Source organism: Labrus mixtus, chromosome 14 (genome assembly GCF_963584025.1).
Source record: "Labrus mixtus chromosome 14, fLabMix1.1, whole genome shotgun sequence".
Taxonomy (NCBI): Eukaryota; Metazoa; Chordata; class Actinopteri; order Labriformes; family Labridae; genus Labrus; species Labrus mixtus.
The window spans coordinates 26,331,487-26,359,288 of NC_083625.1; the positions used below are offsets into that span (position 1 = coordinate 26,331,487).

Sequence of the window (27,802 nt, forward strand, 5' to 3'; positions counted from 1 at the left end):
GTAGCAGAAAACGTGTTTGAGAAGTTGATTGTCTCTTTGTTTCTATAACTTTTTCTTCAGCTTGTAAATATGATCAGCCACATATTGCAGCAAAGAGCCTGCTGTGAACAAAGACCCTGAGAGGATTCACATTTTAGCAGTCCAATCTCTGCACCTTTTCTTTTCTTAGCTGCCTCATTGTACACAAAACAACAACACAGCAGGACACAAACTTAACAAACTCTCAAAATGTTGCATCAAGGTTCATCATTCACAGCTTTTTTAACAAACAACAAAGGCTGCCTCCTTTCAATACAAATACCCCAGTGATTGAAACCAGTATAAACATTGAACACAGCAGATTCATGACTCTCCAACACTCTTCGGTCCGGCTTTGGGGGGGGGGGGGGGGGCTGCACGCCAAGCTGCAGCTAACTCCACTAGCTGAGTAGAATCTGTCATCCAGTTCCATTTAGGTTAAAACACCACTTCCAATGCTATACAAGTAATAGGATGGAAATGTTTACATGTCTGGCACTTCAGGAAAACAATGATGAACAGAAGTCGAGCAAAAAGAACTCAAGACTAACGCAGGTCCCAACACCAGGCTGGTTTGGAACTGAACGGGTTAACACAACTAATCAAGTTAACTGACAACATTTCTTAGACAGGAACATCCCTACAGTAGATGTTTGATTGTGAACTATCTTTAATCAATGCTAACAGCGTGGCTACCATGTTTTGGAGGTTGGCCCATCACAAACTGGAATGTCTGAAAAAAGAAATCCTGGATGGATCGCCAATAAATCTGATTCAGGTATTCATGCTCCCAATAGGTTGAATCCTACTATTCCCTCAACACTAAGAGATTAGCTACTCTCGGCTGCTCTCAGTATCAGTTACTTATAACAAGATGTCATTATTTGGAGTGATCAAAAAGACAAGTTGGTGTTGAGTTAACGGTTTCTCTTGCCGTTACCATCATCACATGGGATCAAACATTTCTGGGTGATGAACATACTGTTAATGCCAAGTCATGGATTTTGTAATTAAAAGACAAACCTCACATTTACCCCTTGAGAGAGCCTAAAGTGTTCCCAGTAAGTTCTTCTCTTTTCTATTATTAGTTGGTCTGGTTCCCTCAATCTTCAAAACTAAACCCAACTGAAATATATCATCATTAAGAGCTGTGATGTCACTGCTATATACTTAAAATATGTTCACCCATTCAATGTAGGGAGAGAGAAAAAGACACATCAGGTCATCTGACTGGACTCCCAGCAGCCATTGAACTGTGAGTTTAATTTCCTTCCATCGAGGTCTGACCTCACTGGAGGTGACACTGACACATGAGGTCATTCTTTATTTGATTGAGCCCCACGATACTCTCAGTGTCCAGCTCTTTGTCTGAGTGACTCTTATTATCAACACCTGATCTGTTCAGTTATTTCTCAACAATACAAAAAATCCTGGGGTATTTTATTCCATCAGTTTTTTTTTGTTTTTTTACTCGGTCTAATTTGGCTGCCGACTTCCCCTCTAGGTTTCCCTGGATTTGTTCTGTGATAAAAGACAAAGACAACAGTGAAGTCTGACTTCACCTGCGTTCTCTCTTTTTTTACTTTTCACTCCTCACATTCTTTGTTGTACTTTATTATTCCTGACTGCTGCAGGTAAACTTTGAAAGCTTTCCTCTGCTCCTCTCTTCAGCAAGCAGCTCAGAAGAGTCTCAGCAGTTCACTTTATTATGAAGTGTCAACTGAAGTGTTGGATCTAACTTTGTGGCTGATTGGAACAGACAAGTGAAGTTTCCATCGCCGGCTGCTCATGGTTTAATGAGGGTCGACCCCCGTTTGTTGTGTCATGTGTAATATGCAAAAAACAATAAATGGAATATGAAAAAACTGGTTTGCAAACTGCTAACATATATATATGTGATTGACAACTTTATTTGGTGAACAGCAGCAGCAGCAGCCGACAGGTAGTGACTTGGAGTGTTTCTTCACCATCATTATTAACTCTTCATACAGCATGCTGCAATGTTATTGGTTCATTTCTGCTGATGAGACACTCCTATGGCAGTGGAAATCTGTATCGAATGACAAGACGTTTGTCGAGACTATTGAAGCTACTTAGTGCTACAGAAGTATCAAAGAAACGTGTGAAGCCCTAACAACCATCGATTTCAATATATGAAATAAATAAATAAACGAGGAAAGGTTGTTAGATGATATGCTAATGTTCAGCTGAGACGTAGGTACAGCAGCTTCAACATCAGAGCCTTTGAGTTTGGCAGCGTGTTAACCTGCTAACTGGGAGAACTTCCAGTGAGAAGATATGAATATCTCTGACGGGACTCTTTGAGCTCGTGTTCGGTCTGTTCCCTCAGCAGTTCAACAAACAGGACTCCAAAATAATCCTGCAACACAGCCATCAAGATGGAGATGACATTTCTGTCTCTCTGCAGATTAAGTCCACTAAAGGTTTTTACACTGCTCAATTGTGTTCATAAAAGTCAAACAGGATGAACTAAGGGATTCTACTTCCACACTTTTTGGAGAAAGTGATGGTCGACCCTCATCATGTTGTGAGAGTATCAAAGACATGTGTAGCTACAAGCCGTAAGTGCTTCCCTGTGTGCTGTGCAGCTGCTGACAGAGCTGTTAGAAAACATAGATTGATTTCATGAGGAAGCATGCTGTAACTTACTCCCTGCTGAATAATAAGAGAGCATTTATAAAACGGTTCTTAAGTTAGTAGCTGCAGTGACTCTATTTCAAGAGCAGGAGAATACACTGGATCAAGTGCTTCTATTTTTGGCCCGAAGTTTCTCCAAATTACAACTTGTGACGAGATCTGGTTCCAATGCTAGAACCTCTGCACCCAAAGTCCCTCACAAGAAAGAGTGTCTGACAGGCTGGTTTTCTGCAATGCATTCAACACACCACGATGTAACTTGATTTGAATCCAACCTGCGCTAGACTAGCACACATTGTCCCTGTAGCCCCAGGAAAGGGGGGCTGCACCATGCAGCCTGCATCCAGAGCAAACTAGATTCAGACTAAAAACACCAGAAAATAAACTGATTTCTTAAAACATTAGTGTCTAAAAACAAATGTGATTTAAGAATGAGATTATCATGGGTTCAAGTTCAGACTCTACATTATTGACACAATGGAAATACAGAGAGGAAGACAAGAAAACTAACCCAAGAAAGGTCACTATGACAACCAGAAAATTCACTGGAAAAGTCACATTGGGGATAAAACACACATCAATGGGTGGTCTCTGACGTCCTGTTGTTTACATCACAATTGCAGGCTGCTTTAACTGTCCATAGCAGGGATACTACCAACTCATGGTGGTGATTTTTCCAAAAAACAGAGAGAGAGAGAGGGGCAGATTTCTGCAGAGGAACAAAAAAGCCACAGCTGTGTTTCGGACACAAGCTGTTGTGATGAGTCCTGCAGGCACACAAGGACGAGGGGGAAGCACTGATCTGATATCTGCAGAAAAGCAGCAAGAAAAGAAAAGAAAACTGCACAGTCAGAAGAAAAAAAAAGAGAGACACTCAATACTCACAGCTGGTTTTCACTCCTTCTTTGCTTTAGTTCCTACTCTTTACTTCTCTTCATGCAGCTCAGAGTTGCTCCCCCTCTTAACACTCGGGCACCTGTCTTCAGTCTCTGTTTCTCTGTACAAGTGTGAGAGCGTACATCCCGTCTCGCAGAGTCCTGTTTCACCGGTCCGGAACACAATTCCCCTTGGTGGGACGTAAATGTCAGCGTTGTACTCTCTTTCACACACAGTGTAAGCTACTCAGAGTGCGATACACAGGCAGGGGGAGGCAGGGGGAGGCAGGAGGAGGCGGGAGGAGGCGGGAGGAGGAGATATTAGCAGCAGAGATGGTGGAGAGTGAGGATGAGAGCAGGACGTGGTGGTGGATTCCTCAACAGGACAGCTTTCATCTCCTCCATTTTGCCCTCTGTCCCACCCTACCTTTGTGGTGTCCCATCCTGCTTTTCTCTTGTTTGCGTTCTTCTTTAACAACTTTAACGTTCAATTTAATAAGCAGCTGTTAACAATGAGAAGAAAAAGCTAGGAAAAAAAACAAAAAGAAGCTATTTTCTTTCAGTCCTGTTCTCCTGCAGACCTCATGCTCTGCTCTCCCTGCCCCTCCGCCACATGCTATTCTCTCCCTTTTCCCTCCTCTCCTGTGTCTGACATGCTGCCTCACCCCTCCCCCTTCTCTCCTCCTCTTCCCCCCTCTCTGGTTGGTCCGTTCCCAGGACAAAGAGCAGGGATGGACAGAGGGAAAGAGAAAGAAAAAGGGAAATCAGCAGAGGAGTGGGAGAGGGCAGGGGGTGCACTTGCAGAAGAGTAGTTGTATTTCCTTCCCCATGTGCAGCTCTCTCTCGCTGTGTGCTCAGTTGCATTTTAAATCTGCAGCTCTTGCTATTGGAAAATTAATAGAGAGTCAAAGGACTTCCAGGAATCACACCTCTAAGCACATTTAATAATTATCTCAGTTACCGATGCTTGCAAACGCAGAAAATTATGTGCAGCTACTTCAACTCCCTGCATCTAAAAATGCACTCCACAATAAATAACCACAGACTGTGGAAGCTCTCAGTCCACCACACATGCAGAGTAGAAATAGAGTCACTGAAAATACAACTTAAAAAATGTCTGCACTCAGGTTGCAGCCAAATCCCTTAAATTAAAAAAAAAAAAAAAAAAGGAAAGAAAAGTGTAGGTTGCATCAGAGCTATGACTTCATATGTGCCATCCACATATGAGATGGATTAAAAAGAACTATTGCTGGAGAGGAGAGTGGAAATCCAAACAAACAGCCGGCAGCCTCACAGAGGAGGAGGACAAGAAGGAGCCAAGAGAGGCCGCAAAGATACAGAGTCCCTCCCAGTGCTGCTGGAAAGAGTTCTCTTAATGGCAAAGAGAAAAACACAAAGGAGTTCAAATAAACTGTCCACACTTCATTTAACTGTTGCAAACTTCATTTCTGAAAAGAGTCCACCTCTGCACACCTGCATCCAAACATTAACCATAAAAGTGCAGTCGCAGTGAGCTACGTGTCTTTACTCTCTTTTATCTGGAGCAAAGCATCAAATCGTTCTCTACTACGACTCCATGAAAATCAAACGATAATCCAAAGATGACCCAGTTCATCCAGCTCTCCGCTCAGGTCTACCGACCGGCCGGACTCATTTATCACAAATCACATGTGGGGAGGTCAACGGGTGTCCAGGAAATGGAACCTCTGATTTAAGAGTTTCAGACTTTAATACAAAAACTGAAATAAAAATATGAAGAATTTCTGTTATTGCAGATCATTCAGGTGAGCTCTACAAATAAACAAACATTGAAACCCATGAAGAACTCCAATCTCAAATCTGAGGCTTCCCGACTTCTCTCAGGCGTGTGAATGACTTCAGTGTTTTATTGATTTGATAAGACACGACAGATCCAAATAAAGCCCTGCTGTGCTGGGAGAACTTGTCATGCAGCAAATCCAAAACGTTAGACAAAAATAACCAAAACAAAGAGCTGCAGTAACACACAGGCATCACGCTGATAGTCAGATATAATGTTTTCAACTAGCATAGTCATGGTTAACATTTTTAACAAGCTAACGTTAGTTACATAGACAGTTTATGAGTGGACATCAGGGTTTTCACAATACCAGATTTTAAACCTTTGCCACAGTCAGAGTAACAATCAAACATTATCAACGCCTCTCAATACAACAAAAACAAAAACAGAACTTTGGGAGATTACTTTATATGAAAAAACACAAACAAACTCCTGCACACTGTCTAAATTACACAGTCGGAAACATTTTGCCAAATTATTATACGGTGCTCTCTCTCTCTTTTGCTCACATTTTGGTAGACAGTATAATTGACTTTTTAAGTTTCTGTACTTTTCGATATTGTCGATCATTAAAATAAAATTGTATTGTTTTAACATGTAGTAATAAAAAGAATCAAAGTATAGTACAGTTTGACAATCTTAGTGGACATAGCCTCTCTTTCTTCTCTCTTGATGTATTACCTCAGCAAACATGTTCCAAACTACATTTTCTAATTTTGTAAATTAAAGTCTAATATAACGTGAAACAGACCCTGAAGCAGGGTCACCATGGTTACCACAGCATAGCAATATTCATCCACAAATTAACATGATGTCGTGGACTCTGCAAAGCTGCTCAGACAAAATTATATTTTCAAAGGGACAAATGTTAAGTCCTATTCAGACTGCAGTTTCGAGCCGCGATATTTACGCCCCTGATGTTTCGCTTTCAGTCTGAATGTCAAGGAGTTGAATGAGGGGGGACAAAGTGCAGCTTTGTGTGTGTATGTGCATGTCTGACTGTGTGTGTGTGTGTGTGTGTGTGTGTGTGTGTGTGTGTGTGTGTGTGTGTGTGTGTGTGTGTGTGTGTGTGTGTGTGTGTGTGTGTGTGTGGAGCTCTTGCGGTGCTGTGCTTGCGCAACGCCAAACACAATGTCAAATCACAGACTGGGACACCAATATGATGCTGTTGCAGAATCAATATGAACGTACAAAGACGTGATGACGGCTGAGCTTAGCTACAGGCTTTAAACTGTGATGGGACCCCCTTAACTGCAAACACGGCCAATTATGACTAATCAGTTGCTCTATCAAGGCTTTATACATTTGGTGTGATTTTTTTTTCAAATTATGCAGTAGCTATTTAAATACATGTGTGATGTGGGGCCCTGATTTAGCTCAGTTGTTAAAACAGGTGCTTCATATATAGAGGCTAGAATCCTCTACACATTGGCTGCAGGTTCTACTCCCCCGCTCGGCTCCCCCCCCCCTCCCCCCTTTGTCCTTTCATGCATGTCAACCAAACGGCAACCTATGGTATTTAAAAATTAAGCGTATGTGGAGATGCAGAAATGTTGCAGTTTGTCGAGTGTACTCATGAAACTGGCTCCAGAAGCCCCGGAAGACAAATACAGCCACTCTTAAATGCCCATTTTGGCAGCAGATATAAAAATGTCTACAGCCTTGTTCAGAAACAAAAGTCGTCTGAAGCGCTTATTTCTTTACTGTACTAAAGGTGGACAAACAGAAGTGAGGTGCTTTGTGTTGACGTGCTGATGACTCAAATCACAACACTCATGTACGTCAATAAATAGCTCGCTGTGAGCAGAATAAAGGTTTTCTCCGGATGAGATCGTTGAGCCTTTATCTTCTACAACAAAACAAAGAACTCCCCAGAATCTGTATTTCTGCACCAGGACCCGGTCTCAAACCAGATCTTGACACGAATCACATCAGCGTCTGTCAGCTCAAACGCTCTTTAATGAATATTGATTCAGACTAAGATGGAAAAATGACCTCAACCTGTTCGTCAGACTGAAAACATAAAGAGTCTGACTCACGTCTTTGTGCTGGTTCATCATTAATCATGAATATAAAACACAAAGGTTGCAGTCTTTCATTAACATCTTATTTTGAGACAAGTAGGGAGAAGAATCAGGACAGAGGGAGTGTACCGCTGTGATTCTAAATAACGGCTGGTCTCCCAAAACACTATTTTCACGCTGTGGTATTTTTGTCAGGCTGCAGAACTGGAGGCTTTTCTAGCACAGGACTGCCCGCGGGGCTCTGCAGCGGCACATCAGAGCTGGAGGAGGACGTGTGAGGGAGCTACATCTAGAATCATTACTAACTCTATAAAACTGGATGTAGTGAGAGCCAGCGGGCGCGATGGGATTTAAAACTCAGACACGGAGCGCTGTAAGGGGATGAGATCATGGCTTGGAGCAGGTTCACAAAACTAATCTCATTATAGTGAGAGTTGTTTACTGTGGAGTGCACATACTCACACACACACTGTAAATACACAAGAGACCCACCGATATGGGACCTTCTGAGACCATAAACAATACAGACTATAGAAGATTCAAGATTAGCAATATGGCATAAATCAGGTTAAGTATATAAAGCATATATCAGGTTTTAGCTGGAATTTAAATTGACCTTTATCCTTCAAACTTTATGGTGATAAAAAGCTCATCAGAACTTAGGAACATAACTAAAATATTAAATATCTTGTAAGTGTAATTATTATAAATGTCAAACTATTTGATGACTGTGATGCTTCGCTACACGTGCTGCAGGACTGACATTATAAACACTCGGCTGTGTATTGGCATGATTCTGGTGATATGACACAAATCATGATTCAGTTAAAACTCAAAATATTGGAATATATGCAATACTATAAGCAAGAGAAGATTTTGATGTTTTAAGGGGAAACAATCATAGAAACAAGAAGAACAAACTGCGCTATGGATGAATAAAAGTTGAGTGTTTTCTGCAATGCAAACAAAGGCTTTTGCATTAATCACAGTCCCTCTGACATCCAATATCATCACAATACATTTTTAATGTATTAAGTCTGACCAAAAGAATTGTGTGACTAAATCAGAATAAAAAGACTCGTACTTGTAGACTGTTATTCAACTTTTTTTAATTGATTGATTTTTCATTTTTATGCTTTTATTGTAGAGAAAGAGTGGATAGAGTCAGAAAAGGGGGAGAGAGAGAGTGGGGAATAACAAGCGGGCAAGGAGCCACAGGTCGAATTAAACCCGGGATGCCCGCTTGGAGGACTACATCCTCCATACATACACTTAGCACTAGGATACCGGAGCCCTGACTTTAATCAAACATTGGTTGTGTTTTTCTAAATCAAACAATATAAGAAAAATATATAACTGTGATCCTAATGTGTACCAATACTTCCTCATGCCTCAATTTGATACTATTGTTAACAATCACATTGTGATAGACACAACAAGTATTGGTTTTTTGTTTTGTTTTTTTTGTTATCTAAAATTGACTTTTCATACCAGAAGAACTATACAGCAAAACTGGCTTATTTGAGATTGAATCATGTCAGTTAGGGCTCTGCAATTAAATCACAATTTCAGCAATCAAAGCATTCACACAAACACATCACCATATCCAATCCTATTTAAAGCTCCTGTAAGGAGTTTGTGTTGAAGTTGGCGCACTATGTAGATAATTACCTGAACATCCCATCTCTTTGACTAGTTTGTCCTGTACATAACTAGGTAGGGTTTTCTGATGGTCAAACATATAGGTCATTATGAACATGCTTTCAGTCATCACGTCTGACACCTAATCCGTGGCAGAGGTTACAGGCAATAAAAACAGTTATATAGAAATAGTCAAACTTGTTGCTGATGGTCTTGTTTACTTAAAAAGATGTAAAAGAGGCATCAAACTTAATTTCAGAATATTTAATAACCAGCTAAAAACTCCTCACAGGAGCTTTAATGTCAGGCTCCAACACAAACAAAGCAGTAGTTAAAACTGTAGCTCTGAGAGGGGCTTACATGGATTTCAAACTTGAAGTGCAAAAGGAAAAAAAGGTCACCATGTGCCTGTGTGCTTATTTGGGCCAACTTGCACACTGCTGTTATCTCACCTCAGTGTTAGCTGTAGGTCAATTACAGTCTCACACCAATGACTTTCAGAAAGTAGGTACAGAGCACCCTTCACAAACACAAGTCACAATGTCTGAAGGTAAAATGGACTGAGTCCTTTGAAGGCACCTCAATGTTCCAGGTTCACAGAATAACTGGAATGTAGTAAACATTTGAAACATGTCGATGTCAAGGGGACATTTTGATATAATCTTTTCTCCACTTTATTTCCAGGAGGCCAGAGAGGGGCGAGACGTTCCTAACATGCTTTTCAGCTCTCCTGGAGTCGAGAAGTTTCTACAGCAGCCGGCTCGGCAGTTAATGTTCCCACGTCCAGGCATTTCCCCGCCGGGGTCCCCCAGGTCAGGTAGGAGAGGAGAGGACAGTTTGTGAAGTGTGAAGGAGGGAAGAGGAATAAATCAGAGCGGCCGAGCTGAAAACGCCATAACAAGAGAGAGTGTATGGAAAAGGATTTTGGCTGGAGGAGTTTCCTGCTGACTGGCTCGAGGCCAGTACAGTGGACAACTTCCAAACAGTGAAGAAGAACATGAAGATAACTCCTGGAACATGTTAGTACATCAGTATACAAGCCTGATGTATTCACCCAACACTTTTTGTACATGAAAACATAATCTTATGTCCGGAGACACACAAGAGTAACAACACCTTCATCTACACTGTCACCTTTGAGTTTCCATCCAGCGTCTGCTTATTTCAATCTGCAGTTAACAAAACATTTTACACTTCCTTTGATTTAGAATGAGTTTGTTTTTACATTAAATCTTCAATTTTACATTGCAGGAGTACACACAGATTTCTGTTACTTTATTATTTATTTATTTGTTTTGAGTCACCTGGCTGTGTGAGGATGGCACTTCCTGTTGGGAGATTAAGTTGTGACTAAAGGTGGTGGACAGTTTTAAGGAAGAGAAATAAAATAAAAAAAACCATCAAACTATGCAGAAAAGTTGCTTTGATTTGTTCTGAAAAGATTCATTCTCAACCGATAATGTGTGAAATTGACACTAACTGATATAAGTAGTATTGATGAAGAATTGATAATGTGTAAATCTAATGACTAAATGAGCTGCCTTCTCGTCCTGTAACATTTATTCTTTCACAGTAGTTATATTTTGTCTAACTTTATACTGTGCATTCTCACATTTTCGACCCTTCGTGCCGTCCTCCACTAACGACCATGAGACACAGGGAAAGCCAGAGGCTGTGTGTGTGTGTGTGTGTGTGTGTGTGTGTGTGTGTGTGTGTGTGTGTGTGTGTGTGTGTGTGTGTGTGTGTGTGTGTGTGTGTGTGTGTGTGTGTGTGTGCTCTCTGGCTGGTCTTTTGTTTCCTCTAACAAGGGCAGAATGAGTCGAAGCGTTACATCATCCTCTGCTCACAAGGAGCTCCTCTGAATGAACATGTGATAAAAAGTCTGACATCATATCTTAGCAGGCCGAGCTCTGACTTCACTTTGTCCACATTTACAGTTAAAGTCAGCTTTTTTTTTCTTTTTTTCAATTTATAGTGCTCTACAAAAATCTGATTATTAAAAATCTGATCCTTAAAAGCAGTCTGAGACCCTGTGCCTTTAAAGCCCAGCTTCTCTGGGTGTGTGCTGTGTCCAGTGTAATGCTGGGGTTGATGGATGGGGGTCCTCTGGGGGAGGGAATTCTTCTCTATGCATCTCTCCTGCTCCTTTGTGAGTACGGGGGGGGGGGGGGGGGGGGGGGGGGGGAGCATATCGTGTCATGATGCAGGAGGCAGGAAAGTGATATTGGGATGGATGAAGGGAAAGGTGCATGATGGGTAAGAGCAGAGACAAAATGATGAGCAAACCCCCCCTTCCCCTTCCCCTCCCCCCTGCAGACGCTTTCTGTCAAGAGTCTGAAGGTAGAATAAGCAGCTGAGACACACACTCAGTGACCTGCCTGAGAGGAGCGTCGATCTTTATCACACGCATGAGCACACACATACACACACAGCCTCACTCTCTCGTGCTCCTGCACACTGAAATCAGCCTTTATGAGCGCATGGACCACATGAGAGAGGGGGAGTCTCTCACAGCTGTTAAAACTCTGATTGATTGGCCGTGATGATTGTCCGGGCTGAATACACAACTCCCCGCTCTGTCATTGTCTCACACACATAAAGTGTCCCAGGCCATTTAACTATACTTACGATAAATATATCTCTCAGTGCTCCTCCTTCTGCAGAAATAAATACAGAATACAGTTTGTTGTTTTCTCAAAACTCTTCTCATGTGAATGCATTCGCTGCACATGATTTCCTGTCTATACATCCGTTAAATGTCAGGCCTCTGTCTGAGTGTATGAGCACACAGAGCTTTTGTGTAGTATTGTTGTGTACAGTATCCATCGCTGTGACCTCACAAACACAGAGGAAGCCCTGTAAACAAACACATAGCTGAAACGCACCGTGTGTTCAGTTACCTACACAGTACTGTGCAAAAGTCTTAGGCCACCATTTGATTTGTTGTTTTATTATAATTCATACCATCCCTTCTAGAAAGTGTCTGACTGGGAACATTTGTATCTTATCTTTCGCTTATCTTATTGCAGAGGCAGTAAAGAGGTATATTTATATGTATCATTAGAGTGTAGGACTGTCACTTCGTCTGGCATCTTGGATTTTTCTCTGTCGATTCTACACCACGGTTTGCCTCCTGAGATCTCCCTTCTCCTCCGACAGTGAAAACTTAATGCTGTCAGGGATTCATGTGAATACATTTGTCAGGATGATTTCGAGTGCAGGATGACCAGGAATGTTCAACACATTTTCAGGAGTGCATGGCATGGTCCGCACGGTTCAAGTCCCAGTGCAGACCATAATACGGAAGTTGTTCTGGAGCAAGGGCACCTCCCAAGCACTGTCGAGGTGCCCTTGAGCAAGGCACCGAACCCCCAACTGCTCTGGTGCGCTTCCTGCATAGCCTTGTGTAGCAGCCCCACTCTGACATCTCTCCACTAATTCATGTCCACACATCCTGTTTGTACATGTGTGTGATTCTGACCTATGTATGAGAAGCATGTCCCTAAAATAACAGAGTGTAAAACAGAATTTCCTCTTGCTGATTAATAAAGTATATCAAAATAAAAATTAAATGTGTGAAAAGAGCTTTAGTCAATTTGCGTTAGATTTTTCCCACAGTGATTACATTGCAGGCATTACAGCCTGAAGTGATGTACTGAATACAATTTAAAAACTTTGTGCCTATTAGACTTTTAGAATACCAACAAATTCAAAAACAGTTCGGGGCCCATGTTTAGGAAAACAGGAACGTTCATGTTTGTAGGATGGATGCTAAACAGCTTTCTAGTGTAAAATGCTGAATACAGAGTACACTAAAGCCTAAACACAACCACTAAGGAACAATAACCAGAGCACATTTTTTGAGTGAAATTCCCCTTCAACAATCTCAGAATAACTTCGGATACAGTTAATCATCAAGCACCAAACGGTAGTTGAAAACGGAGACAGTTTTGGGACGGCGCCTGCTCGTGTGGTTTTGAACTCTCCATTAATAGTAAAATGTGTAAGAGCTGAACCTCAGTGTGCGACGGGGTGGGACTAAATGCTGGGTTGTTGATAAACCATATGGAGGAGAGGCTGACTGGCACAGTGGGACTGTGGCGCTGAAGTCAATAAAGATGTTGTGCTGATGTCATGAAGTCTGCAGGAGGACGGGATGAGGGGAGGAGAAGAAAGTTGGAGGCCGTTCAAGAGAGACATCAAGTAGTAGTAGTGTCCTGTCTGTTTAAAAGGAGGAAGAGTATTTGTCCTCAGAAATACTCCTGATGGAGAGAACAAATAAATGGTTTTAAGGAAGTGGCTCCTTTATTAGATACACATGTTTGTTAAGGCAAACAGCCATCTCTCTTTCAGCTACAAACTGCAGCTCTGAATATAAACAGCATGTGGACGAGTCAACAAGTTCAGTTATTGTTAAAGGAGACGGTAGGTTGCGCAACATCACAAAAAATGAATGTTATATTGTTGAATTTTTGGTTGCCAGTTGCAGTTTATCCATCTTATCGTAAATATCTGCCTTCCAGCTACTTTGAAACAATAAATAAGAAAAAAAAAAAAAACACACACACATTAATAAAACATTTTGTTCTATCGCAGTGCAATGAGCCAGAACAGCTCGTCCATGAGCCAGGTCAGAGGAGGAAGCACAGAGGCATTCTCACTACCAGGAGTCCCTACAAAGAAGTGCTCAGTACATGAGTGCTGCACAGGAAGGTGAAGATACTGAAGGTCTATAGTGTGCATGAGAGCTGCAGAGTGGATGACAGGAGAGTAGACGCTCAATGAACTCAGACATCACTTTAAACTGCATGAATCTGTCAATGCCGCCCTTTTGTTTTAGCTGAAAAAGTTACAAAACTGTTCCCAATATAATGTGTCCGAAATCCAACAGGTCGACCATGAACATTTCTAATATAATTTACGAGCTCTCAAAGCTCTCCTGCAGGAGTTACGACATTCAGCCTGCACCAAAAACAAATGTGTTTCTGATTTCTGTTTGTTAAGTCACTTTTTGCAAACAGCTGTAAGTTGGTGTCACAGCTGAGAAGAGCCACATGAACATTTCTCCACAGTGTCCACTCAGGTTATTGTTCTATTGTACAAAAACTGAAGGACCTACAGTATATCTCAGAAGGCTGTGAGAGATTTCTAAATCAGACTTTTTTAAATGATACTCCGCCTGTCTCCCACAGCTCCTTTTCCTGCAGCCTGATTGGACGATTGTTTGTGATAGCACAGCTTCATCATGACATTGTTTAAGCTATTCAACAGGCTCTCTCCATACAGCAGGAAGTGGATAGTGGAAAGTAGGGAACAATCAGCTTCTCTTGTTTCACTCAACTCTACTGCAGGAAGGAAACTAATGCTTTATCCTGATTATAAACTTGATATGAAAATACAGAGAACAGAAAGGAAGAGACAAACAGAGTGATTCTGATGTCATAGCTAGTGGTTAAAAAAGACATCAGTCTTTTATTTTGAACTAACCCATTTCTGTTCATCCACACTCCCTGCTAGCAGCTTTGTGAGGTTGTATTTGACCGTGCAGTGACTCAAACTAAATGCTAACATGCTCAGGATGACAAAGCTAACTAATGATCAGCAGGACAAAATGTTGAACTCTTATTCCAGCATGATCGCATGATAAAGTGGACTAGTTAGCACTGAAAAAGAATCTCATTAGTGTTGCAGGTATTTGGTCATAAACCAAAGTTTAGAACAAATACAACTTTAAAGAATCCAAAGCAACAAGCTCTTTCATGAATACATTTTCTTCCAGTAATAAGGGAGTCGGATACAGTCCATGAAAAACAAATCAAATGTGTGGCTCTCCAGGTTTGATAAAGTTTTCATGAAATCATTCTGTAAGAATCTTACACCATGTGATGAGATTAACTTCTTAGAGGTCTAAATCTACATTTCTGTGACACATTTATCATACTATATATATATATATATATATATATATATATGGTATTATGATACTTCTCAATCAAATTAGGCAATTAATAATACTGAGATGCAAATCAATGTGCACGTTGTTGTAACAAGAATGAAGTCTGTCCTTTGGTGTAGCTAACACATTTGTGCTCCTTCTTGTGGTGATCCTGGAAGATGCTGACAATAAACAAGAAGCTTTTCAAAATAAAGTCATTCACTGGGCGTTATAAAAAACTAATTCAACTCATTTGCATGTTGGCTATGCCATATTTATTTCTATGTAACCTTCACAGGTTTAATGACTGATCGTCTGTCATATCTGCAGAAACGATTATTTTTATTGGCTGTCAATGTTTAATTATACGTTTTTACAAGCGGATATCTAGAGGTAGTATCGTACCTGTCTAATAAACGCCTGCATACTGCCTCTCTACTCACCATAAGTCACCCTGTAATATACTGTATGTGTACCTACACACCCACAGAAACACACAACACAAATGTGTGTGTGTGTGTGTGTGTGTGTGTGACGCAGGTGTCTGTGCTGACTCATTCATAATGACAGCGTATGTGTTACATAATGTGTCACTTGTTGACACTTTCACTCATATCAAAATAAAAGAACATGTCTGCATCACGCTGAGTTTAAACTGAACTCCTGTCAGCTCTAACACCTCCTCTGCTGTGATGAAGGATCTGAAAATATTTTGTATCAAATAATAATCTAAATGTCAGACTGGAGGAATATTTCTCCTTCCTACCCATGACTCCAATCAGATTCAAGGTTTACAGTTTGACATCGTGAAGTCTTTATGAGATCCAGACCGAGCTCAAAGTGATGTCAGAATACAGGTGAGGTGTGACTGTCTGCATTAACAGTCATTTATATCTCCACATTTTTACAATCTCACTCTCCTGGTATTATTAATAACACACACACGGCTCCACACGACAAATATATATACTCCTTAACGAGATGTAATGAGCTGCCTCACACGACAAGAAGTGATCTTTCAACAACAACAAAAGACAAAAAAGAAAAACAACAGCAGAAAATACTTTGAATGATAATAAATACCACTTCATGTAATGAATCATTTAATCAGATATTTATGTGCTGAATCAAAAGATAAGTTATCTCAGGACTCTTTACAAAAAGAGCAGGTTTTGGCTGTACACCTTTTTTTTTTTATATATATATTTCTATTCACAACATAAATAGAAAAAGTCACTTCATATTCCCAGGTGGAGAAATATCTTTTAATACATAAAATAAGAATATATTACCAAGTTGTATCTAACTAAGATATCACTTTTTGCAGCTTGCTCCTAGCTGTGTTTAGCTGCCTAAGGGCCCCTTGGCAGAGCCTGGGAGGGGAACTAGCATCTCTACAGCTAGCTGTCAAACTGATTCACACATCACAAATTAAATAATGTTAAAGGATGTTCACTGGCATACAGAACTGACATTTGTAAATGTCTTTTTCTCTTTGTCTTGATTCTTCTGATGTCTTATGTGAAGCACTGTGAGATGCCTTGTTGCTGTAATGTGCTATAGAAACAGACTTGCCTTGTCTTACATTGACCTCTTTTTGCAGCATTATTTTATTGTGCGTCACTTGAAGAGTCATACAGACATAACGATTGTCAAAATGTTCCATACTTATACCATGCTTTTTAAAATGATACAAACTGTGTTTTTTAATGATGGATGGCATTGAAAAGTACAGAAGCCTTAAAAAACCGAGTCATTATTGTAACCTAAACTGCATACATATGTTGACCCAGTTCAGTACCAACATGTGATTTAAAAAATACTTTTCCCATTATTGGGTTTCTAGGACTTGAAATTTAGTTGCTCTGGTATCGAAATAGGCATCGAGATTGTTTGGTTTCACTAATATTATATCAAACTTTAAAATTCTGTTAGCATGACAACCATGCAGTGCATTCCCTCTGTGCCAACACACCTGGCAGGTAACCCATCAGATACGATCAGAAACACTACGATCATCTGAAGAGGAGAAAGTGCCACGTAAGAGCTGCTCCGAGTGCAGACACACTCCTCTGGCCTCCAGTGACTCTGAGATCTTCGTGTTTCCAAAACAAAACTTCTCCTGACTCAATCTCTCCTTTGGCAAGCCCTTTTATTTTGGAAATGAAAGAAGGAGCTTTAACACGCCAACCTGAGCCTGAGCGCCCACCTCGCCTCAGTCCATAACACCACACGCCACATCTGACTGTGAGTGCAGAAATACTCAGGAGATTAAACACAAACTAATGTCCAAACAACAGTCACAGAATAGAGCCATGTCTGTAAACATGAATAACTGTGGAGTTGAAGAAATGCTCCCTGAATTCTTAACTGATAAGCACATGTTTCATTTCAAGTCAGAGTCATTGGTGACCTAATAAACAGAACACACTTGTGACCAATTTAACAAGTAAGCAAACACGTTTGGGTTTGGTGGAGGGGAGATTATACATCAAATATACTGATTGACAAGGGGAACAAATACAGATTAATGAATCCCTCTACAAACAGAGAAGACTTGGATCGGGGGGGGGGGGCTGGAAGCGAGCTGAATACTAAACATTAGAGTGGAAAAATAAGAAGTCAGGCATACTTTAAAAAGAAGTTTCAGAGCCACAAAGAGTGAGAGCGTCGTGCCAGTATACGGCCAGTCTGCACACACAGCTGGGACAACAAAAGGAGAAGAGATCAGCTGACAGTGAGCTGCAGAGTTTCCTGTGTGCATGCAGAGAATGAATAGATCGAGTCTGTGCTGTAACCTGAGCTACAGAAACAAATAACCTGCAGGTGAAAAGGATTTAAACGCTCTTGCTCTCCCCTCCAGGCAGCCGTGTGTGAGATCTTCAGCTGACTGCTGCCCCCTACTGGTGTATTAACATAAAGATAAATATGCCTGAGTGAGAAAGACAGGGGGGATCTCTAGTGCATTTTTCTAAAAGTTAAAATACAGTTGATAATCCCTGCATGCATTGGTTGAAACTTCATGTACAGCAGCTAATTAAAAACATTAAATCTCATCATTTTTAATCCAAGTGGAACAAACATGACAGCGGTGCATCTTGAGAAGAATTCTACTTTGAGAAATACTCCAGCAACTTAGTGTTGTACTCACAGAAAGCTGAGGACATGGTGATGACGTCAGCAGGGTTAATTATTGTTTTCTCCTTTTAGAGTCACAGATGACTTCATACAAGTCCTCCAAATGTTGCTTTATTAAATTCAAGACTTTGTCACATTTTCAGACTTCTCTCTACATTTTTCAGACAACATTTGCAATATGATTACAAATTACAAGATCTGTTAAATGTATGAATTATTATTTATGCTACATTCTATATAGTCCAGGCCTCATGTTTGAAATGGTCCAGCCAGTCCTCAGAAAACTTGCATTTCTAATATGAAGAGTCCACACTCCTGTTAAGACCAATGGACATTTTGTTATCTGACTGAATCTTTTTTTTTACATCAGATCAGTCAGGAACACTTTCTTGGTAGATTTAGCCATTTATTTTTGAAATGTAGAACAGATACTGAAGGCTCTAATGTTGTCAAGATGCTCCCCGTGTTAGCCGAGCAGCATGCCATGTCTTTCCCGAGAACGCAATCCTAAATCCCCAATACGAGGGCAACAGAAGGCTTTTAGAAAGGAGGAATTCGAGGTGGTAGCGGCAAAGGTTTGCCAGCAGCAGCGAAATGTGAGCAGCATTGGTTTAGCATGGATCAGTGAGGGGGGAAAGTGGTTACATAGGCGGCCTTGTTGTTAGATTGAGCTGTGATTGGTTAATGTGTGATGAGAAGCAATAAATCAATCAGCAGGCTGTCAGCTGGTTTCAGCTGCGGTGTATGACTTCTGTGTCCTGCATGAGCTCAGACATGGCTTCTTTTAAATCAAAGGTTGTTCTGTACATTTATATGTTGAATTTGTTCTGACACAAAGAGACTGTAGTGAAGCCTGAATGATGTTAACAACGTGCTCTAATGTGGTGACTCATTGTAGGGGACTAATGTTACTAACAAAATAAGCAATAACAAATTCATTTGAGAAAAACATTGGTGTTAAAAGAGGCCATCAGCTAAATTATTATCGTATCTATTATGACTTTCTCAATCAGTGCATCCCTAATTTATATGAAAGAGTGACATTTTACTATCCAACATTAATGTCAAAGAGGAAGTAAACAAACCTGTGCTACAGTCAGAAGTATCCGTTCCCTTTAACATCTTTAAATGTATGTCACAGTAGCAAAATAACCAAAACTAAATTTAAAACATGAAATATTTTCATGCCGTCTATACAGAGTAATTTTCCTTTACTGAAAACAACTTTAAAAGCAGCCTTTAAGAAAAGACAGCCTGTTGACTTTTCTGATAACTTCTTCATCAAACATGATTAATGTATGGTTATATGTAGATGACCATCAGGATACCTTGTTTATCAGACCATACTGTATGTTCTCAGGTGTGCACGGCTGCAGGAACATACTATGAAAAATAAATCAATAATCCGTGGCAAACTGAAAATAACTTTACAACGTGTATCACATGTAGCCTCCTCAGGTTCGCCCAGCACTGCGTGAAACGCGTTCTTCATTCACAATAAAACACAATAAAATAATTTTCAGTGTGCCACAGATTATTGATTATTTATTTGGTTATAGGAGTTTTTTTTATGTTAATATGCAATTACAAATAAAACAGGAAAATATTCTGGAAACTGTTTTTTTTTTTCCTTTCTTTTTTTCCAGAGCTGGAAATGACAAATCAAATTCCAAACTTTTCCATCCTGCATGAGAGCCCAGATCATAAACTCTTTTCACAGACTGTATCCTCACTGTGAGCAAAATGATCAGCATGTCTTAAATCTGCTGTGTCCCTCTTCTTCTAATCTCCTTCTTATTCCAACTTAAAGTATTCACATTTAACTGTGGACATTTGATTGACTTGTTAGCTAAGATATGAAACCAGTTTGGGACTTTTTTAAAGGTTCCTACAGCTGAGAGTGATACTTTGATGGTAACAACAGAAGATGAAGAGATAAAAAACACATTTATGTGAGAGGAACAGAGACACGGCTGGGAGAGTAGGGTGAGAATCTGAAAAAGTCAGCGGAGGCTTAACTGTGAAAGTTCCCTGACAGTAAAGAAAAGAGAAGTACTTTATCGCTGAATTCAATTTTAACAATATTAATAACCTCTGTCTTCAAAAAGCCTCAGCAGCTCCTTGTCTAATTGGCAGGTAGACGAGTCAGACCTTCACATAACTTTAGCGACTCTACACAAACATCCTCTGCTGAGGTGAGAAGTGGGTCGATGCTGTAGTCGATTCAAGACAACATCAAACGAATGCAAATCATCAAAACGTCTTCCCGATATCAACAGAGAAAAGGGTGAAATCTGCTTGACGTCAACTGGAAGAGACATGTGAGTCATACTTCTGTCTTTATGAACGTCATCTCTTCGTTTCTAACCCGACACTGCAGGGAATGAGCAGAACATGAAGTCTGTGAAGGCAGAGCGAGGTTCAAAGCCTCGTCTACAACGTGACTGACACCCGTGGTGCGCTGATTTCAATCATCAGTTCAACAAACAAATTAAAACCACAGTGGTGAAGCCAAAACATCATGGAGGCAATCAGGAGGAGTTCTTCACAGGAGCTGACAATAAATCCATCAAATCGTATTCTTGGTAAACTTTGGACGTCTTTTAACTCCACATGGATGGATCAAACAGAGATGAACGTGAACACAGCTGATGGATCTCTGCATAACCTCCAAATGTGAGCTAAAGACACAAAGGGAAACACGATGTCTAATATGGAACTGGTTTGAATATTGTAAAAGCTTAAAACAGTGTGTGAAATATGCTGATGGTTGTAGCAAACCAAGACAGAAAAAACAAATCTTCATCATCATCTTAAAAGGTCCAATCCTCCAGATCCAATTTGTCCTTTCAGAGTTTTTAAAAAACAACAACTGACTACTTTCTTAATGTTTCAAGTCATAGTCACCTTATTATATCCTGGTCAATCATATCACTGTGTGTATAAACATTCACACCGGTGTTAAAATCAGGTTTTCAAATGCTTCAGAAACCTTGATATGCTCTTATCCTGGTTTTGATGAACCTCAATTTGTTTGCTAGCTGTGTTACTCTGATAGTAGCCATGGCAACGACTGATCCAAAGTTTTAAACACCAATATTATAATCAGCTTATAAACATTGTCTGTATCTTTGAACTGGATGTCTGTATATAAAGTTATCAGAGAAAAAAAGCTAAGCTAATGTTAGCAAACTAGCGCCTGGTGAAAAATCACTGAGCAACATTTAGACTGTTCTATTCAGTGTTTTAAACTCTGTGTGCTGGGTCAGTTTGCTCTGAAGAGCTGGACACCTGAAAATACTTCTGGTCCTCTTACAGACCTTATGAATAATGGACACTTAAGGAATCAAACTTCAAACTGAGCTAACATCAGTGACAGTTTGGCATTAGGCCACCGCGACCTGATTATTAAAGTCAATCTGCTGTTATCACTGTTGTTTGTTTGTCTCACATAGCTTTACTTAACAAAACAGACCACAGCTTTAAAAATGTGTGATAGTCAACTGAAGTGCATGTTGATGAAATATATTATCCAAAGTTGAACTAATGGGCCCTCAGATTTCATCAGACTTCAAACATGTTTACAACAACAGCCTGCAGAGTTATGTGAAGACACCTGAATGCATCATCAAAGAGTGGGTCAGTGCAACGACTGAAACAGCATCCTATGATTGTATGCTGAGTAGATTAAGTGACAGGGTCAGGTGGAGGGCGGTCTACCTGGGGACAGTTCTGGGATTATATAAAGATGGATGATAAGTCTAAATACATCTCAGTCTCCTCACGGATTGAAAGCTGGGGCATCAATCACAGATTTATGGATGAGATGATTTGTCTCTGCTGTGACGTGCATTATTCATGAAATAGTTTGAACACCTGATATTATTTGTTCTCTTTCTTCTACATCTGCTGCTTTATTTGACCTAGGTACTGGAGTCTGCCTCTCTATGATACATAGATGTATGCTATGTGTTCCTGTATCCGCGAAAACAAAGTATGTGTATGTCATGTACCAAGCCAAGAAAAATACAATAACAACTGAAATTCCTTGGGAAAAAAAAGGCTTCAAACCTTTTCAGGGCTTATCTCAACTGGAAGCATTATCTAATTATGTTTTATAATAGAGATCATTTAGAAAAAACAATATTTCCCATTGCAAAATCTGCATTGTTTAGGTAAAATTAGCAACTTGAGATTTGACCATGTGTTCAGATCAAAGGTGAAGAAAATTCACCCCTCCATATGTCTGCAAAGTAAACACTGTCCTTTCTTGGTTGATTACACTATGGTGAATCTCAGTTTCACTATAAATAGTAAGTCACACAGAGGCTTCACTCTGGCTGACTTCAATGCTATGAATCTGAATAAGAAACTGATATTCTTCGGTTTTTCCCGTGTAACAACAATCAAAATAATGACAGCATGATGCAGATATGTAATAAGTTGAAATTATAGCTTGGTAATTTCTGACCTCAAGAGGAGAAGAAAACAACTTCTAAAATGTTTGTTTGTTGAATGGAGGTCAGATTGATAATTCATGATGCATTCCAGGAAGTCAGGAAATCCTAACTCTGGTTGGTTATCAAAACACAGCGACGAGCACATCAATCAGTCAAGTTGACTTTCTTGATCTAGAACAGACTTAGACTTGCACTCAGATATGTGTTCATAGAGATAAATACATCTTTGTCAGATTACTGCCATCAGATATAGGATGTCATCACGGTGGATTCTGTTCAGCCTTCTTTTTGCTCTCCATAGAGATCCACGTGATTGGTCAACACCACGCAGACAACAAAAAGCATAACACTTTACAGACTGAAATCCAGACCCTCGCCTTCAGATTCTACATTTTTATGTAAAATCTGTTGGATCAAGGAGAAAAAAAAAGCTTTAGAGGTTTTTTTTTACCTGAATTGTGCCAAAGTCGACGTTTTCGTAGTGGAAGTGAGCGCACTCTGCCAGCTTGGGGAAGTGTCCCTTAGTGAAGCAGAGTCTGAAAACACAACACAGCAAGCACACAAACAGTTTGTTTTGCACTTCATCCACAGCTCATGATAACACCTCAGAGTGTGTGTGTGTGTGTGTGTGTGTGTGTGTGTGTGTGTGTAAGATGCAGAGTGCAGTGCAAACAGAGGGAGTGAAGGAGGAGGAAGACACAGAAATAGACTTAGGGAATGGAAGGAACTCGAGCAGGAAACCGAGGCGATAAAGAGCGAGTTAGTGTGATAAAAAGATGATCAGAGGGAAGGAGAGATGAGGGAGAGGTGGAGGAGACAGACAGAAGCAGGTGTGTGTGTGTGTGTGTGTGTGTGTGTTGACTCACTTCTTGACATTCTTGACCTTCATGCTGGCCGTGCTGCTGCTGCAGGAGCGCATGAGGGGCTCGGCCCGCAGCTCGGGGATCTCTGCACTCCTCGCCTTTAAAAAAAACACACAGGCATTAGAGACTCAGCTGCTGCATACAGATAAATATCTGACTCTGTTTGATTGTTTTGGGAAATTCTCCAAAAAGCTTAAAATATCCAGCAGGCTTTTAACTTCAAATAGGAGCTGTGTGTTTTTTCACTGATTGCTCGGTGGAAGATGAAATGCCTGTCTGGAGTTCAGGCTCATCAGTGAAGTGGATTGTGAGCCGGATGATGTTGCAGTTTCACTTATTTAAGCCTCGGTAAGTTTAAATCAGGCAAGTCAGCAAGTAAATGAGGGAATAAAATAAAAAAAAGGTGTATGAAATAATCATAAAGCAGTGCAAGTCAGTCCAGAAACATAGCTGGAGGAGCTGAGTTGGGGGGGGGGGGGGCTCGGGCTGCTCAGGTCAACTGTTTAATTATTCAATCTATTTGACTTTTAATTTATCATGACAGTGTTCTGTAAGCAAAGCTAGAGTGCATCCCCACTCTCACCTTATAACTGTACATCAAAGCTGTTTAAATTAGATAAGACATCACCCTTCTAGCGGAAGTGAAATATTGATTAACCAGAATCAATATTTCACTTTTGAGAGTTTTCTTGTTCTCTTGCTTTAAATGTGTTTCATCACTCCTGACAATCGGCCTTTTTATAATTCTAGTGTAATGCAAAGGAAAGTGCATTATTGAGCAATGGTGACATGGAATTCATTCAAGTTTTTTGATTTCAGAAAGGGCTGCACGGTGGAGCAGTGGTTAGCGCTGTTGCCTTACAGCAAGGACGTTTCTGGTTCAAATCCCCGTCTGGAGAGGGCCTGAAGTGAGAAATATTGATGTAGAGCTTCTGTATATGTTAGTCAGTTTTTGAGTTTGTGTTGTGTTGGTCATGTGTTTTGTTGTACTGTGAGTGTGTTTTTATGTGATCTAACTAATGAAATATTGTCAGTGAAAATTTGGAGACTCCAGGAAGAGTAGCATCTGTTTACACAGAAGCTAATGGGGATCTTAATAAACAAGGCAGACAGCAGCTGTGGTCAACAAAACACTTACAGAGGCGGGAGTCTATCGTAGTGTCTATCTATTGTAGAATGAATCAGGGTAATTAGTCATTGAGGACTTTTCATTTCAGATATCTGACAGGTTGTCGGAAGGAATCTGAGAGAGAATAACTTAAGATGATTGAAAAGAAAACAGAGTGAATGGATCCAAATCACATCTGATAGAGAATAACTGAAACTTCTATGAATTACAAAAAAAAAAACAGGATCAGGAAGAAAACTGCGTCACAGAGACACATTGGCTGAGGGAGGTGTGAATGATAGGAAGTTAAGAAAGAAGAAGAACTGTGAACTTTTTCTCCATTCAGCCTGTGACTCCACAGTCAGACGCTCAGTGACACTTGAGGTGGTATGTAGATGAGTTTGTCTGTTTTCAGACAGCAGCCTTATCAGACCTGTTAGACTCTTACAGGCTGAAGACAAACAGCAGCTGGGCCGTTTCTTTTTAAGGCCCTTTTGCCATTATTTGATAGGAAAATTGTATATTGAGGGGAAACGGGAGAATGACTTACAGAAAAGTGCCGGAGTTTGATTTGAATCAGGACCACTGAGATCAGGACTAGGTCAGGACCTGTTTTATGTCCAGGTCGGTTTGCTTAGGGAATAGTAGTAGTATCTCTTTGATTCAATTTGTGTTGATATCAAACATTAAAGTGTAATCTGAGACTTGGTATTTTTTATTTTTTTTTGCATGTCATGCTGTAACTCCTGCATTGGACTGTGGAGCAGCTAAAGTACAAACATGCAGCAATCCAAACTCTCTCTTAATCAACAGTCAGCAGTCATTTCTGACATTAAACAGGTGTGAGATATTTCATGTAGCTTACATTGCTAATGTTTTGGCTCAACTGCATTGGCTACCATCACGTTGAAGAATTGATTTAAAGATTTGACTGACTGCTTTTAAGGTCTAACCTTTCGCTACATTTCTTTAACATTTTTACAAGCTGATTTACAGCTTAAGATCCTCCGTGAAGGCCCTTTAATTTGTTCCACAGTCCAGTCAGACAGAGGGTGACTGTGCCTTCTCAGAGAGAGCACATGTACTGTGGAACAGTCTGTCAGAAAGCCAGCACAGTCAGTTTCACCTTGTATCCTCTTTTTAGCACACTTTTATAAACAGCCTTGAAGTAAATCAGATTTTGTATTAGAGACGCACTGAGCAAAAAAACAGAAGCCGATGTTTGAAATATCAATTTAGCCGATACAATAACTATGTTTGTTTCATGACTTCTTTTGGTGTAAGACTCCCACGGTGCTAACATTGTCTCTCATGTTTGAAAATGAAACCAGTCAGAGTTTGTTCAACAGGTGACTTCATCTGGACATAGAAAACCTCTTATCTGAATAAGTAGTTAGGTGAACTAGATGCCAGCATTAAAAAAAATAAACATCAGCTACTGACATCGGTTCATGCCACTTACTTGCTGATGTGCTGATGTCTGTCAGTAGGGTCGATATCGTCCTATACCGATGTTGAACAGCTGATCGGTGCATCCCTACTTAGTTGAACTAACACTGGTTTTTATCCCTGATTGTTTATGCGTCTATCACACATTTAACCCATTACTCACTTAATCACCTTATTTGACCTCCATCATAGTTGTATTGTTTTACAGAAAGCAGTTTGTATACTGAGTTTAAAAAGGTGTCGCACTAAAAGGTTATTCTTTGTGTAATTATTAGAATTATTGTTTCATTAACTGAAAGGAAAATGTTTATTAGCTGCAGACCCTGACGTTAAAGAAAGTACAAGCTTACCAAAAATCTGGCTTGGGATCAGGAATATTTGACAAATGCAACTTGAGCATCTTTAATGATTTCTTCAAGTGTGTGTGTGTGTGTGTGTGTGTGTGTGTGTGTGTGTGTGTGTGTGTGTGTGTGTGTGTGTGTGTGTGTGAAAAACAGCCACAGGCACATTTCAAATGCTGTTCTGTCAGTGTGACTCTGATGTTATAAATTACAGTGAGAGCTCTTTAAAGCCTGCTCCTCGGCTCTGATCTAAATGCTAAATACAGTAAATCTATAATAAGTGAAAATGACTTATTGTTCATCTGATCGTCATGTTGCAGAGGTTTGTGATGTTTTTTTTCTGTTCCTTTCTGCTCTGCGTCGACACAGATCAGAGCAACAGGGCGTTGGTGTGACAGCTTACACTAAGTGTCTCCTCGTCACCTCGTGGATCCACCAGAGACGTTCATAATGCATGCGGCTCTGAGCAGAGTCCCTCTGTATCAAATATTGAACAAAGAATAGCCCACATGCAGAATTCAAAGCCCCGCCTCTGCGATCAATATTCATTAGCCATGGTGAGATTGTTGTTTCTCGTTCTCTCTGTTCACCCCCGATCGAAGCAAGCACTTGCGGATAGGGCTCCAACCACACGCCGACCACGGGTGGCTCGGCATGTTACCATGGAGACGGCCTCATTTTTTTCCCACTGTGCTGTTGATGCAAGAAGCGAGCCCCCAAACCAAAGATGGGAGGAAAAAGGAAATAATGAATGATGGTGTTTGGTGAATTGAGTCCAGTGAGGAGGCGAGAGCACACAAACAGACATGAGACAGACGAGGGCGGGAGAACTTCAGGACGCCAACAGTCACCTGCATTAATCATGGAGGTGTGATAGTGTTTCAGGTACACAGCAGACACAGTTTCAACAGGACAGAGAGACACAACTAATCAATCCACTGAAAACAAGACGCTGATAAGAATGAGACAGGCAGTAAACAGATAGTCAGAACCGTGTGGGGTTATCAGTGGATTTACATTAATCTGTGATCTAAATTGATCCACGTCCTGAGGCCTCAAACACCAAACAAGACCTGAGGTTAGCGAGGCAACTGAGGGTTCAACACTGTTTTTATAGGACTACAAAATAGGCTATAAAATATGTACACAGAAAACAGAGTGAGTGGATGAGAATGATGATGTTTGTATGGTGTGACCAGTGGATGATTGGTTCAAACTCTGTGCACATAATGAAATGAGTTCATACTCTGTTCTGCCCGCCAGTTTGTCCATTCTGTCAATATGTTCAATTATACGTAGCATTGATATAACGGCACAAAGTCATTACAGTGTCACACACTGTTTCTTCGTCTGACATTTCCATTTTTTCTTCTCTCCTGCTTCCTGGTGAGAGTGATCCTGCCGAGCAAAGCTCTCCTAAAATGTCTCGTCTCCTTTTTTATTGCACTGCATATCCTGGGAATACCGGTTGCT

General features: G+C 40.5%; 1 protein-coding gene across 4 annotated transcripts in view; it reads right to left on the reverse strand.

The window, feature by feature from the left end:
• Nucleotides 1-27,802, reverse strand: part of arhgap32b (Rho GTPase activating protein 32b) — a 90,855-nt gene that overhangs the window by 48,931 nt on the left and 14,122 nt on the right. For 3 of the 4 annotated variants that reach the window (XM_061056010.1, XM_061056012.1, XM_061056011.1), the window contains exons 3-4: nt 23,435-23,529; nt 23,020-23,104 (exon numbers count right to left, since the gene is read on the reverse strand). In XM_061056010.1, the coding sequence (XP_060911993.1) occupies nt 23,020-23,104; nt 23,435-23,529 (180 nt within the window). Of the gene's footprint in view, nt 1-3,561; nt 3,833-23,019; nt 23,105-23,434; nt 23,530-27,802 lie in introns of those variants that run through there. The other variant, XM_061056013.1, reaches the window with a different exon arrangement.